Genomic DNA, 16,370 nt, shown 5'->3' with positions numbered 1-16,370 from the left:
CATAAGAATAGAGTGAATTAGGGCCCTTTCACACTGGGGCGGGGGTGGCGTCGTGCGTAAAGCGCCGCTATTGTAAGCGTCGGTATTCGCCCGCTAGCGGTGGTGGTTTTACCCCCCGCTAGCGACCGAGAAATGGTTAAAAACCACCGCAAAGCGCCTCTGCAGAGGCGCTTTGCCGGCGGTAAAGCCGCACTGTCCCACTGATTTCAATGGGCAGGAGTGGTGAAGGAGCGGTATACACTCCGCTCCTTCACCGCTCCGAAGATGCTGCTAGCAGGACTTTTTTTCCCGTCCTGCTAGCGCACCGCTCCAGTGTGAGAGCCCTCAGGGCTTTCACACTGGAGACAAAGCAGCGGCACTTTTGGGTCGGTTTGCAGGTGCTATTATTAGCGCAATAGCGCCTGCAAACCGCCCCAGTGTGAAAGGGCCCTTAGGAAAATGCAGCATTATGGTCACTAGATGAAGATGATCATAGAAAGCACTTATTTAACTCCATCTAGTGGCCAAACTAGGCCACAATCCATTGCTGATCAGGCCAATTTGGACAAAAGAAAATTAATTTACTATAATGCATATATGGACAATAAAAATAAACACTAGTCATAGCAGACAAATCATCATTTTATTCAGCTATTCAAAATATAGTTACAGGCATGCTGCCCTGTTTACCAAAAAGGGAACAAAATTGCAGTTATCAATATAATAAAATGATTGAATCAAACTTGGTTGTTAGGATGATTATTGTATGTTTCCAATAAATAAAAACTGCACAGGTATAAAACAGCATCATCTAGGAAGTTTTAATTAGCCAATAGATCTACATCTATATTGAACTAGGTACTTTACATATACTAAAACTTTCTATGCTACCAACATTGGGAAGATTTTGTGTATAGTGTGGGTGTGTATATATATATATATATATATACACATATACATACACACACACACACACTCTAAAATGACAGTAAAATGAATTTTCTAGAACATTACATTTTCTGAGACAAATTTGGAGAATAAAAAACTGTTCAGCATATTCATTTATATATTAATAAAAGCTTTGCAGCGAAGGCCGCTGAATATAGTTCTCTGAGATGATTTCATCCCTTCTCTTTCTTAAGTCTGTATAAACATGTTAAATAAATGGCAAAATATGTGACTGTTTCATAAAATATGAAGTCACTTGGTCATAAAATTTTCAAGAAAGATCAATATACATAACTCTACGAATAAAAAAACGACTTTTGTTAAAAATTATACTTTTTTTTGTTTAGATTTAATCTAAAATAGGCAACTATATTTTTAAAATCTAGATTAGGGCAACTTTCAGACCTGCCAGCTACCCCAGTTTGTCCACTTCATCCACCCCACTTGGTCCTCCTGGTTATAGTGGGTAAAACCCAAAGAAAAAGCCAATGCTGTCTATAGTTAATGTAAATATTCAATGGCACTTAAGGTGACTAATGGAGAAGTCCAAAATACTTAAAGATACCTTCCATGGTGCATTCAGTGTTCACCGAACGGTCAATGAGTACTGCCACCTGCGCTTATCATATAAAAAATAATTGGTGGTAAATAGCATGCTGGGTGGGGAGGGGTTGGTGCACAAAGAATATTTGAGAACATTCACTATTATACTTATGTGGCCATACAGATAGTGTTTGATAAAAGTACTTCCTTTCACTGCATAAATTACCATTAAAAACGCACCCTTTATAACCAATTCAGTAATTTTACAATTTTAAATAACTAATTCTATAGATTGGTATCTAGATACACATCACGTTTAATCCTATTTTATATTCTTTCCTGAGAAAACCAAGATTGCAGTGAAACTTAGACTATGATGCTGGGTTGAACATTTTAAACCATTCCAGAACATTACATACTTTAGAAAAACCTAAATATTCTGCAAGAAAGTCAGGAATGCATTGAAGGTAAACCAAAATGAAAAAAAAATGCACCAGTTCAGCTTTCAGAAAACAAAGAAAATTGCCTGGAGTTAAATTCCAGTTTGGCAACATTTTCATAGAACACAGACACTAGTAAACGAGGTAAAGCCAAAGGGAAATCCTTATAAACTAGATATATTCCATTCCAGGGTATCACTGTTCTGCAATAGTGCAATAATCATTGTGTTGGAAAAGAACATGAATAAAATAAACCATCATCTGGTTAACAGTTTTGATAACTGATAATACATAACTATAGTATACGGCCAATACCAGTAAAGCCAATGGCTGATGTTAGCAGTAGCCCATAACTAGACTTTAGAGAACAGTGGAAGCATCGACTAAACTGAAAAAAGTAGAATATGTATAAATAAGCTACTGTATACGGATACCTTACGTATAAAATATCCGTGTCTAGAACATTACAGCCATTAAAGCAAAAAAGTGCCTGCACTATTCAATATGGATCATACAATTCCATGTTTAAAAACAGTCAACAAATAGTGACCCTGAAAATACTAGAACAATCACTGTAAACTACAATAAACAATACATTTTAGAATATGTATCTAAATATGCAGTTAGTGCGACTCTGCTAGACCAGTTCTGTTCTATTCTAAGTTACCTCCAAGAGAAATTTTCATTAACACTGTAGTCATCACTGTATACAGGTGGTATCACAGAGTACAATACAGTCCTGGCAGAGTGTAGGCACGCAGCCCCTAATTTGTACAAAAGCATTTTGCGCAGTTTTGCAGCCATTGCGTCTTTATTGATGACAGGAAGGTAATGCGGTTCCTCTTCCACTAGCTCCTGTAGTCACCAGATCTGAAGGCTCTTCTGACTTTACTTTCCATAGAACTTCTTGTTTAGAAGAAAGATGAGAAGGTTTACATTGACCTTTGCTCGGTCAAACATCTTCATTACTGCAACACCCTCATACTGCAGCTGGAGAAGGTCCTGAAAGAGACATTAAATGAAAAAAATCAGGAAGATGAACACTTGGTTAAAAGCAATCAAGTAGAGCCTGCATTCAAATTGTTAAGCTAATGGAAGAACACTTGAATATACAGGTCTTGTTTTTAATGCTCATTGAGAAAGTTACACATACAGATCTTTACACAGATGATCAACATTTACCGGCACATTCACTTAACTGAACTACAGCATACGATTTTCAGCAGCAAAACTTGCAATGGTCGAGCCCAAGCCCAGTGGTTGGTGTGGAAATCTCAGTAAACCGTAAAAAAAACAGCTTGTGTTAACCAATTTGGGATTTTTTTTACAAACTGTTAATTAAGGGACACAGAAATTCAGATGCTGCCAGGTTATACTGTTGCCTACAGGAGGATTAAACACTGGGAAATCAAAAAAAATTGTAGGCCAGACCTGTGATAACCCTTCCTCTACCAAGCATGCCTCAGGTGGTACCAAGCAGTACCAGAACATAAATGTAATAGAGGATAGGAACTGTGTCCCTTAATGGACTCCAACAATATGATTTTATGGTGAATACAACAATCCCATTTCCTTTCTTGTCCACTGAAGGACAAAGGAATTCAGGTGCTGTTGGGACACCAAAAAGTGATGTGCAACAGAGCAACAATCTCTAACAGATCCAAAGGAAAAGAACTGGAGACTGCCTGCAGCCCAAGAGATACCTGAAGGAACAACGTCCAATCAGACACGTCTTACCTGACAGGGGAACCTGCCAGACAATCAAGGGAGGGCAGAGAATCAACCTTATGCTCAAGGCCAAGGCAAAAAGTCACTGATAGAGTGGAGTTACATCACAGAGAAAAGAATATTAAACCTGCATCTAGCAAGAAGCTGCTCAACCTGAACCCACCAAAACAGGTGGAACAACAGATTACAGTGTAGGAAAAGAAAATCCCCAACCTGATGTGGTCAACAGAAAACAGAGACAACCTCTGCAAGGAACAAGTACCAAGAAGTAATCTAGGACAAACCAGGTCCAGGTGAGAAAGACCAGCGAACCTACATGGAAAGGACCTAGGGATAGAACCCAAGAAATCAAGGTGACTCAAGGGTTAAGGTTCATGGAAGGCACCTCCACAAGGGGTAGGCAGAAAATGGAATTGAGAATATAACCCCATACTGGTGAGAGGTGGACCGCTAGACAGAAGTGAGGCTGGAGCTCATACATGTTCCCTGGCACTGCAGAGGTGCTGCGTACACTTCAAAGGTTCCTGTTGAGTAACATCCCTGCCTATCCCCGACCTTAAACTTTGGGTCTAAGAAAGCTCCTGATCCTACAGAATTTCAAAGAAGTATCAACAGCCATGGAGCAAGGGGCATACATCTTTGCAGTACAGCTAAAAGAAATAGCTTTCATTTCATGCTTCACTATGACATTTACCGCAGTCTTCTGTATCATCAATCTTTAAAAGCACAAGTCCAGCTATAGGCGATAGCCACTCTGCAGACTCGTTGCCCCACTCTCTCATTTGATGTATTGTTTCTGTATCTTATATGATGTTCTTATAATAAAACATTTTCAACCCCTTAAGTAATGGCTTGATTAAGGACAGAACAAAGCAAAGCATCTAAAGAACCTTCTTTAAGAAGCTATGGATCAGCCAAAGGAGGAGGACCTATCCCCAGGTGGTCCCACAAACTCTCTCAGAGCATACCTGCAGCAGGAAACTTGTGTGTACCTCCTACTGACAATCCAGGGAGGCCCAGAGCCATTAAAGGCCTAGGTGCCTAAATCTCTCCTCTATGTCCACAGGATACCAGGCGAGGGATACCAGAAAAGGGAAACCAGTTTCCATGAAATAGTCCTTTAAGAGGAAGTAAACTTCCATCACTAAATTTTACCTATAGGTAATCCTATAGTAAAGCTTACCTATAGGGATTGTAAATATCTCCTAAATGTGCACCGTTTAGGAGATATTTACTGTACATGCAGCCAGTGACATCACTGGTGCATGCGCTCTGAAGGAACGGCCACCCGTGCCATTCCTTCAGAGCCCTAAGTCGTGACTGGCGGCTCCCGCGTGCATCGCGGCTCCGGCCAGTCACAGACCTGGAGTCCGCAAACCTGGACGCAAGACGGGTGAAGATGGAAACGGTCTCCAGTCATGACTGCGTTTTCAGGTAAGTTTCACATAATGTGCTAGTATGCAATGCATTCTAGCACATTATGCCTTTACCTTGCAGGTAAAAAAAAAAAGAAGGCGGACAGCGGTTTACAATCGCTTTAAGGGCATCAGTACGAGTGAGGCAGAGACTCACAATATCGTCCAGCGCAGGAACCAGACTACTTTGCCTGATACAGAAAGGACTCCTTCTCGTTGAAGGCATGGCAGCGGATGATGCCCAGCCTATTCTGAAGGGCAAAACAGTAGCCCCAGGGTTGATGGCTCTTCAATGAGCAAACCCCCAACAAAACAGGGGAAGAGGGTGCCAGAGGCAATGGTAGTAGCTTTTGTGTATAAAGAGGCATTGTCTAAGTGGGCCTGGGGCAGAAGTAGATAAAAGAGAAAAACTGGCTTTAGCTGACCTTTCCCTAGATCTCCTAAGTTGGCCAGGAGTACACTCTGGCATCCCGTGGAATCCTTGATGATAGTATGAAAAGTAGGACCAAAGAGATGATTGTCCAGTGAAGGCCAAGCGAGTCAGATACTCTTTGGATACCGCATCAGTATTCCAGCACCTTTACCAGAGTGCCCAGTGTATCTTAATAGACAGACACATGTGTGACAGAAACTTGTAACAAGCCATCGCAACTGAAAACGCAAGGCTCCAGACATCAGTTGAACATGCTCAATTAAAAAGAGGTCTACCCCAGATGTGGAGATATCCCTTTTCAGGGATTTTCTATTTGCCACCTTTTGACAGATTAGATCACAGCCAGTATAGGACGGAGGGCAGAACCCACAAGAGCAAACTGGGATTGAAAGAGGGATTCTAGCTGCCTGCAAGTAGAATCCTTAAAGGTAGGAATGTCTTCCATCTGTCTAGTGGTTTTCCTGTTAAACCACCATCAGATCTACAGTTGCATATTCCACAGCTTATCGAATTCCCTCTAAAAGGGAAACAGATCCAAGATACTCCCAGGTGGGGGCAAGGACCCTTCAGGGTACTTCCAAATGCAATGGTACTTCCAAATGCAAATGCAGATGCAATGGAGAGGTTTTTGCAGATATAGGACCACTGAAAGACTCAGGGCTGGAAACAGCAGGCTTATCCTCCAAATGCAGAGCAGTACATGCTGCACCAAGAAGTGCCAAAACAACCCTTTGTAATGGTTGGAGACTGCTGTACTTCAAAAACAGTCTCTTTAGAGATAAGCTGTAGGAACTCTGAATCTGCGTCAGCAACTGGTAGCCAGGCCTGTTGAAAAACTGAGGGAGACCACTGGATTCTGGCAATACCAAGTGGATGCCTCCAGAACTGTTAAATATTTGCTGGGGTCACCCATAGCAGCGAGACGGTCTCCACTGTGTCTATGTACAGGCATGTTGCAACCAAGTGGAGCTGATGCAACTAGGCTCAAAAGGTGAGGCAGCAGATGAGGTCAGTGCTCAGTCCCTCAGCATCAACCCTTCCATTGTAAAATTTAGAAAACGCACCCAATAGCGCAAATATTGAAAAAACAATGTAGCTCCTGGTGCTTCAGCCTAAATGGCCTACTCAACAGATTGAGTCTTCAGAGATAGAACAAGTACTGAAGCAATGGCATGGCTCTGGACCTGGAAAGCTCTAACTTGTACCAGTACATGATGGTCTGTAAAGGATGGCATATGGAACCTAGTGCCCAATGAACACATTCCAGGCTATCTCTTCATGTCTAGGCCATCAGGGTTTGGGTATGGCATTTAAAACTCAGGCTTAGGAAAAAAAATATATATATTTTCACACTACCACTACACAAAAACCCTTTAAAGATCATTCTTGTGAGACCAAAAAAAAAAAAAAAAAAAAAACAGAGGCAGCACTAGAATGGGTATCAAACTAGAAGATTATGGCTGGATTCACATCTTTGCTTTGTGGTAAAACATATTTACAGTTTGAAATGCACATTCAATACACCACAACAGACCTGCATTTTGGAAGCTACAATTCACAAATGTGAACTATCTTTGCCCTGCGGAGTGCCACAAAAAAAAAGAAAAGTTGCATGTGCGTTACAAAGGTCCACTGAGGTGCTTTTCAGCCCATTTACAATGAATGAGCTGCCTTACCTCTACGTACGTTAAAGTGGTGTTCCACCTGCATATTTTTTATTTTTAATAAGGTCACTTACCTGTCCAGGGAGCCCACGATGTCGCCCCCCCCCCCCCAGGCCGATCCATCCATCGGATCGGGTGCAGGCACCACCATTCTAACTAAGGGAAACCGGCATTGGAGCCTTGTGGCTTCACTGCCCGTTTCCTACTGCGCATGCGCGAGTCGCGCAACGCTTTGTGAATGGCCAGCTGTCTTCTGGGACACACATCCCAGAAGACAGCGGGGGTGAGGGTGGGATCGCCACACAAAAAGGATATGACGTCCTGTGCCTGTGGACCGGAAGTACAGGCTGTACTTCATAAAAAGGTATGTTAGAAGAAAAAGAAAAAAATTTTAATATAAAAAAAATGAGGGGTGGAGAGGTGGTCTTTTGTTTAAGACCACCTCTCAAAAGTGGGTGGAACTCCGCTTTAACATGTATGCAGTAACTAATTGCAAAGGTGAGTCCAACCTAACAAGAAAGGGCCTCTTGTCTGTTTTGCGAGTCATAATTTCTCTTTATAAAGTCATTTACACTCACTGGCCACTTTATTAGGTACACCTGTTCAATTGCTTGGTAACACAAGTTGCTAATCAGCCAATCACATGGCAGCAACTCAATGCATTTAGGCAACTAGATTTGTTGTAGACGACTTGCTGAAGTTCAAACCAAGCATCAGAATGTGGAAGAAAGGGGATTTAAGTGATTTTGAACGTGGCATGGTTGTTGGTGCCAGACGGGCTGGTCTGAGTATTTCAAAATGTGCTGATCTACTGGGATTTTCACAAACAACCATCTCTCAGGTTTACAGAGAATGATCCGAAAAGAAAGAAAATATCCAGTGAGCGGAAGTTGTGTGGATGAAAATGCCTTGTTGATTTCAGAGGTCAGAGGAGAATGATCAGACTGGTTCAAGATGATAGAAAGGCAACATTAAGTCAAATAATCACTTGTTACAACCAAACTTGTGTCAGCTAAGGAAACTGAGGCTACAATTCGCACAGGCTCACCAAAATTGGACAATAGAAGATTGGAAAAATGTTGCCTGGTCTGGCAAATCTCGATTTCAGCTGCGACATTCAGATGGTAGGGTTAGAATTTGGTGTAAACAACGTGAAAGCATGGATCCATCCTGCCCTGTATCAACGGTTCAGGCTGGTGGTGGTGATGTAATGGTGTGGGGGGTATTTTCTTGGCACACTTTGGGCCTCTTCCTACCAATTGAGCATCATTTAAACGCCACGGCCTACCTGAGTATTGTTGCTGACCATGTCCATCCATTTATGACTACAGTGTACCCATCTTCTGATGGCTACTTCCAGCAGGATAATGCACCATGTCACAAAGCTCAAATCATCTCACCACTGGTTTCTTAAACATGACAATGAGGTCACTGAACTCCAATGGCCTCCACAGTCACCAGATCTCAATCCAATAGAGTACCTTTGGGATGTGGTGAAGCTGGAGATTCGCATCATGGATGTGCAGCCAACAAATCTGCAAATGCGTGAGACTATCATGTGAATATGGATCAAAATCGCTTTGGAATGTTTCCAACACCTTTTGAACTTATGCCAAAAAGAATTAAGGCAATTCTGAGGGCAAAAAGGATTCCAAGCAAGGTCTACCTAATAAAGTGGCCAGTGCGTGTATAAGTACTACTACTTAATTTAAAAAATATGATTAAGTTTGGTTTAATCTTTCAGTAAGTAAATGTGAATTACATCTTTAGAGCACTAATAATCCAGACATCTCTCTGCTATATTTAAAGAGGCAGTCTTTCATTTGTCGGCAGACTGTAAGTAAATGTTATAGATAATAAATTAACAAAACTCAAATGAGATACCTGATAATGCAGCATATATGTTTCCATTTGAACACCCATGAACTTGGCTTTCACTTCAAAATCACCAACTTCTTCCATAGGAGATATTTCAAAGATCACATTTTTAAACCTGTATAGACAACAGATGACAACTGTGAGGGTGTGTCAGGCAGACACCTTAGCAGCACATAAATACAGCATGTGATTAAAAAAGAAAGTCACCTTCAGCACTGAAAACAGCAAATGAAATTCTGCACCCAACATACTGGAATTTCCCCATCCCCGTCTTGTATGTCATCTCATGAGAACAAAATTCTTAAATCTTGTGTGACAGGTGAAATGCTTACAAATTTCAGGACTGCAAACTAAAGAAGTGGCTCACTGTACATGATAGATATATATCTATAGATATCTCTCTCATATATATATATATATATATATATATATATATATATATATATACACACACACACACACACATATTTATAGACTTTAAGGCTTGGTTCACACTTGTGCGATGCGGGAACCAGTACGATTCCAGTGCCGATTCCCACATCGCACCTAAATCCCTGGTGTTACACATTGCCCTCTGCGAACCGCTGCAGGTGTCAATCCTAAGTTAATGACACCCCCCAGATCATTTCGCAGATCGCAGTGCGAACTGTGAAATGGTGCAGGAATCGGATCACAAAGGTGTGAACACAGTGCAGACCAAAAAAAAAGGGTCCTGCACGATTGTAGTGCGAATGCGATGCAAATTCAGCCAAATTGAGCCATACAAACTGTATGGCTCAATTCACATCGCATGTGATCTGCACAGCAATGCGTTGTGAATCACATGCGTTGACTGGCATCGCACAAGTGTGAACACAGCCTTAGAGGTTGATTAAGGGCCCTTTCACATGGCCTTTCCGATCAGGTCCGCCTGTAAGTTTTTTAGGCGGACCTGATCGGGTGCTCCATTCACCTCTATGGAGCGGCGGACGTCAGCAGTCTCACCCGCTTTTTTCCGATCCTCTCAGTGAAATCCAGACGGATGGTGACCCTATTTTCCATCCATCTGGTGGATCAGATCAGATGAAAACTGACAGGTGGCTTGTTTTCATCGAATCTCCCCATAGAGGAGAGCGGGACTCTGACAGGTCGGACTCAGCACAGGTAGCGGAGACTGACCTGTCATCCACCTGCTCAGCGGATCCACCCCCCCACTGAGCAAGCGGAGTCCGCTGTGCGGAAAGCCGGTGTGAAAGGATCCTTACTAGAACTGGAGAGTGCAAGATCTGGTGCAGTTCTGCATAGAAACCAATCAGCTTCCATGTTTTTTTTTGTAAAAGCTTAAATTGCACAGAAGCAGATTGGCTACCATTCACAGCTGCACCAGATTTTGCTTCCTCCAGTTTTAGCAAATCGACTCCTCAGTGTCTGATCAACAGGAAACTAGATGCTTATTAAAAGGAAACATTTTAGCATAATCTTGATATGGTGAAACACATGAAGGAAGGTGAGCAAGAGACAGGCTTAAGCACTGATGCAATCCTCAGCACCCAGATGGAAGCAGCTGTGGGTTAAAGGGGAAAGGAGTTGCTCAAGGGAAGGGAGTTACACAGGGCGATCCTCTCATAGCACAGATGGCTGAAATGCAGCCGGGAAATACCCAAGACAACACTAGTAGAAAGGGCTAGGTACATAAATATGAGAGACACAGGATCCTAGTTAACAGAATGACAATGAAGTGTCATGTTAGTGTATTATAATACTCATATTCTAAATTGGTGCATGTGCAGACACACAGAAGGTCTTTGCCTCTCTAGGGCCTGGCAGAGAGCTGTGTCATGTCTACACATCCGTGAAATCCCACAAACCCCCACACATTTCAATATGATAGATATATATATATATATATATATATATTCTACATACATACATATACACACACATACTGTATTTATCCTACATTAATTATCTGCATTTCATTCTGTGGATAAGCAAAACTGGTATATTTCTAGGGACAAAGATTAAGGAAATAAAACTACTCAGTAATCTGCCCAAAAGTACAAAATCAAATTGCTAACAAACAGTCTTATGTATATCTATCTATCTTAGCTTATTTTCTTTCCCTTTGGTCAGTGGCTAATGGAATGTCAGCACAGTTGCAAGGAGACGATCGATGAACAAGGGACTAAAGCTCCCTTGACTAAAACATCCCACATTTGATCTGTGTGTATGTCGGTCTGTCAGACGTGCATGGCAGAGAGCGCTGATCGGAGTGTTCTGACGAGGGGGCCGCCCTCCTGTCAGAACACAATAGCTCAACAGGGGAGATCGCTATACTAACTACTCATAGTTAGTATAGTGGCTCCGACTGGAGCTGAGAGTTTTCTTTTGTTCAACCCACTGGGTTGAACTGAAAACAAATAGTGTGTACCCAGGTTTAGAAAACGAGTGTCACACACTTGATTAGTCAGACCCACCTTGTGGAGTTTGATGGTCAAGATATTCTCCCCTCTCTTTTCATGCGTACTACTCGGGAGTACCTTTTATTTTCCAAATGCTTAGGCCCCCACTGCATCGGGACCCTGGCTCACTGCATGACGTTTTTTATCTGGTCAACCCCTTCTTTTCTGGGGGAGAAGGGGGGGCTTGGTTTTACATTTTTTTATGGTTTTCATTTGTTATATAACTGGTTACCCTGAGTACACTTTCCTGTTCATATGCTGTTTCTATCAACACCAAATTACTATGTACAATATTTTTGGATTTACATTCCATCCATGCGCTACGTTTACTCTGTATATTAACTTGCCTTCATGGCTCTCAATACACAGATTTTCCACTTCAAAATCTTTGTCCTGCCACGTTTATCCAACGGATGGACTGCACTCTGCAATTTACCTTATTCTAGTTTTCAGGCCCATAAAAGACTAAGTGGACTTCTGAAGCCACCAAGGAGATTGCTTAGCAGCATGGAGTTGGGTTAAGTGTGCACAATCTGGCATTTGCAGTATAATATCTTTGAAAAGGGCAAAGTTTTATGTATACAGTCACTCGTCTGCAGGCTCGCATACACTTACTGGTTTACTTGTAGATCCTCAATCTCCAGCAGCACACCTTTCTCATGGAGCCGGGCTGCCGTGTATTTCAGAGATATCTTCTTGCTCTTTTTCATCCCACCTGGTTTCTTGGACACTCTGAAGTTAGGCAATAAAAAATAAACAGAAGGTTTCCAAATTACAGTATTTTTTTATTTTTTTTTTATGGAGAGTGGAAAAGAAAGAATTGAACTGCCGTATATCATATCCAATATTTAAAAAGCAAAAAATAATCTGTAACATTCAGCAGCAACCAATCTAAAATCGTCATGTTCTGAAACTGACCAATTATAAAGTCTGATTGCTTGCCATGAGAAACTAAACAACACTTTTTTTTTTAACATAGTCCCTTTGTGTTGAATACACAAGTCAAGCCGAGCCCCTCCAAATCACAGAAGAAATATATTTTGTACTTACTTGCCCTTGCTTGCCAGGTTGTCCAGGCAAGTCTTGATGTAACTCTTGTAATAGTCTACTTGCTCTTCATAAAACACAGCTTTGGAGTTGAGAGCAGAATGAGTCTGCTGCAGCTTCACCAGTTCAGCCTTTCTCCTTTGTCGATATCGCCTTTGATTACGAATGTCCTGAAGTAGAAAACACAGTAAGCTTTTAATTACAATTCAGAACAGACTTATTTATTGCATACTTGTTCATTAAAGTTTTCTTTTTTTTGTTTTAAAGTCGTAGTAAACTCTTTTTTTAAACTTGTACCTACAGGTAAACCTATAATAAGCTTACCTGTAGGTATAGTAAATATCTCCTTAAAGTGGGGTTCCACCCAAAAAACAAAAATACCTGGAAAAATTCTAAAAAAAAACCAAAAAAACATTTGGATATTTTTTTTTTTCACTTACCTCTAAATGCCTGTTGCTAGGTGATCCCTTGTAGTCTGCCTGTTCCTTTGCCTGGGCTGGTGACATCACTTCCCACTTGGCACAGGAAGGGCTCCGCTCTGCTCCCTCCCTCCTGTCAATCATCTGGGACCCATTACAGGTCCCAGGTGATTGAGCGGCCAATCACGGCGCGCGGCGCCGCTCGCGCATGCGCAGTGGGTGCCAGGCTGTGAAGCCACAGCCCGGCGCCCACAGTTGAAATGCCGGCGCCGACGAGCGGAGGGGGGGACGAGCGGGGCTTCGATCCCCCGCATCTCTGGACCCAGGGACAGGTAAGTGTCCAATTAAAAGTCAGCAGCTGCAGTATTTGTAGCTGCTGACTTTTAATTTTTTTTTTTTTTTTACGGCCCCCCTGGGTGAAACTCCTCTTTAACTTGCACTGTTTAGGAGATATTCACACTGCATGCAGCTGGTGATCTCACAGGCGAATGCGCTCTGAAGGGATGACATACCAATGCCGTCCCTTCAGAGCTCCGTGCTGCAGGTTGTGACTCCCGCGTGCATGCAACCAGGTGGCTGGAGCACGTGAAGCCAGAAGGAAGACCGGGTGAAGATGGAAGCCCTGTCAGCAGTGATAGCGCGCAGCTGAAAGGCTTCTTTCTAAGGTAAGTATTTCATAATGTGCTAGTATGTGGTGCATGCTAGCACATTATGCCATTGTCTTGCAGGGTTAAAAAAAAAAAAAAAAAAAAGTGTGGTTTACTACCACTTTAAATTTTACATTTCTGATTTATCTTCTGTGCCAGGTGCCTTATACAGTCATATAATGTTTCTTACACTGTAAATAGCCCTGGTTCCCAAGACACAGCTTGTTGGCAATCTATGTGCAGCCAGTAGGATTGCCACCTTTAAAACCAAAAACACATATTAATTGCACAGGTTCTGTGGCTGATTAAGGTGGTAATTAAACTCACTTGGTGCCTTATCTACATTAAATTAGCCTCAACCTGTGTAATTCATATGTGTTCGGGTTTAAAGGGATGAGGTGACAACCCTAGCAGCCAGCCATGTGTTGGGCTGGGTCAGTCACCAGTTGAAAGGTTTAAGCATTAGCAGAGTTGCCCACTAGCCCTGTCGCCTGCCTGCTCACATACCCAACTGTACCTGCTGGTCCCACCCTCTGCCAATTCCTGTTCCCACCCCCAGTTTGCAATGTCAGTGAATCGCATGCTGAATCAGTAGTGGGGCAGGGTGTGTATACAGGCGGGCAGAAGGTGGTTTTGAAACTCAGTAGGAACATGTGACTGAGTTTGCCATTCTGCGACGACTCAACCTGCCTAACCAATGTGAGAAGGTCACTTAATCACTGACCACCAAACTGGCGGTCATTCTGAAGTGCCTTTATACATTGATGGTTAGTGAAGTGTCCTCTTACCTTGACTAACAACAAAACAAAGCAAACAAGTTAAGTAACACTGCCACTGACCATCAATGAAGGTGTTTAAATAGCACAACACTGATCACCTATGTAGGTGTAATTATTGTTACAGACATCAATACAGGGGGCCATTATTGTGTCCACTGGCAGTAACACCGGGAGTAACCATTACTGCTACGGACACAAATGATGGGGCTTATTACCCCAGTATCTCCTTGGTGTACACTGCAATAAAAAATATGGCTGGATCAAAATTTTTAGGTGTTGCGGTGTGTTATAGCCAATGAGTGGACTGTCTAACTCGATGCAATGCACTTCAATGCATGAAAAAGTGCTGCTATTGTGTGGCCCTCTGGATATTTACCTTGGCAATGTCATTAATGAGATCCTGGTACCGGCTTTCTGGATTCACCATTCCGAGCTCTGTGAGCTTCTTGAGTCCAGATTTTATTTTTTCCTTTTTCTCCTGAATTGTTAGATTGTTGTCTTGCCTTAGAGATGTGGCCTTTTTCATTTTATCTGGAGTCTTTGCATCTCGAATGGCTCGCCTCTGCATGGCTCTCTGATGATCTGTTTCCTGGAAAATTAAAAACATGCCACGTGAGCTATGAACGGGTCAAACAGATTTTAATGGGTGATAAAATGAAAAAAAATAACATTTAAGGACCCATTCACACTCATGCTCACAACAACGTGTGCTGTTTTGTGCATCAATGCTTGTTGCGGTGTATTGACAATTCATTTTGAATGGGTCCTCAATGCACATCCACGGGCAAAAAATATACCATACAAAAAGATATGCATGGATGCGAATGGGCACATAGCTGGACTTTTAGGCCTCATGCAAACAGGAGGTTTTTACTGTCGCTTTTAGGGGCGTCTGGCATTTTTTTCCCCTGCTTTGAAACGCCCCTTCCTGTTAGCCTATGTGTCCATGCACACATAGATATTTAGTATAGTGAGGGGAAAAAAGTATTTGATCCACTTCCGTTGATTTTGTACGTTTGCACAATGAGAAGAAATGATCAGTCTATAATAAAATCCAGAAAAACGCATTTAAAAAAAGTTATAAATTGATTAGTATTTTAATGAGTGAAATGCGTATTTGATCCCCTATCAATCAGCAAGATTTCTGGCTCGCAGGTGTCGTCTATACAGGTAACGAGCTGAGATTAGGAGCACAATCAGACAATCAGATTCCAATCTCTCCACCATGGCCAAGACCAAAGAGCTGTCCAAGGATGTCAGGGACAAGATTGTAGACCTACACAAGGCTGGAATGGGCTACAAGACCATCGCCAAGCAGCTTGGTGAGAGGGTGGCAACAGTTGGTGCGATTATTCGCAAATGGAAGAAACACAAAATAACTGTCAATCTCCCTCAGTCTGGGGCTTCATGCAAGATCTCACCTCGTGGAGTTTCAATGATCGTGAGAACGGTGAGGAATCAGCCCAGAACTACACGGAAGAATCTTAATGATCTCAAGGCAGCTGGGACCAGAGTCACCAAGAAAATAATTGGTAACACACTACACCATGAGGGACTGAAATCCTGCAGCGCCCGCAAGGTCCCCCTGCTCAGGAAAGCACATGTACAGGCCCGTCTGAAGTTTGCTAATGAACATCTGAATGATTCAGAGGAGAACTGGTGAAAGTGTTGTGGTCAGATGAGACCAAAATCGAGTTCTTTGGCATCGACTCAACTTGCCGTGTTTGGAGGAGGAGGAATGCTGCCTATGACCCCAACACTGTCAAACATGGAGGTGGAAACATTATGCTTTGGAGCTGTTTTTCTGCTAAGGGGACAGGACAACTTCACAGCATCAAAAGGGACGATGGACAGTGCTATGTCCCGTCAAATCTTAGGTGAAAACCTCCTTCCCTCAGCCAGGGCATTTAAAATGGGTCGTGGATGTGTATTCCAGCATGACAATGATCCAAAACACATGTCCAAGGCAACAAAGGAGTGGCTCAAGGAGAAGCACATTAAGGTCCTGG

The 16,370-nt window shown here is 42.4% G+C and overlaps 1 protein-coding gene across 1 annotated transcript in view; it reads right to left on the bottom strand.

The window, feature by feature from the left end:
* Positions 1-603: 603 nt before the first annotated feature.
* IQGAP1 (IQ motif containing GTPase activating protein 1) overlaps positions 604-16,370 on the bottom strand; it is a 256,627-nt gene continuing 240,860 nt past the window's right edge. Inside the window, exons 34-38 of the mRNA XM_073618560.1 lie at positions 14,738-14,950; positions 12,520-12,686; positions 12,085-12,201; positions 9,035-9,143; positions 604-2,912 (exon numbers count right to left, since the gene is read on the bottom strand). Coding sequence (XP_073474661.1) covers positions 2,799-2,912; positions 9,035-9,143; positions 12,085-12,201; positions 12,520-12,686; positions 14,738-14,950 — 720 coding nt within the window. The 3' untranslated portion in view covers positions 604-2,798. The remainder of the gene's footprint in view (positions 2,913-9,034; positions 9,144-12,084; positions 12,202-12,519; positions 12,687-14,737; positions 14,951-16,370) is intronic.

The sequence above is a fragment of the Aquarana catesbeiana genome, linkage group LG03 (assembly GCF_042186555.1).
Source record: "Aquarana catesbeiana isolate 2022-GZ linkage group LG03, ASM4218655v1, whole genome shotgun sequence".
In the NCBI taxonomy this organism is placed as follows: Eukaryota; Metazoa; Chordata; class Amphibia; order Anura; family Ranidae; genus Aquarana; species Aquarana catesbeiana.
The sequence above is the reverse complement of the archived record's forward strand: the minus strand, read 5'-3'. Positions and strand labels throughout refer to the sequence as shown.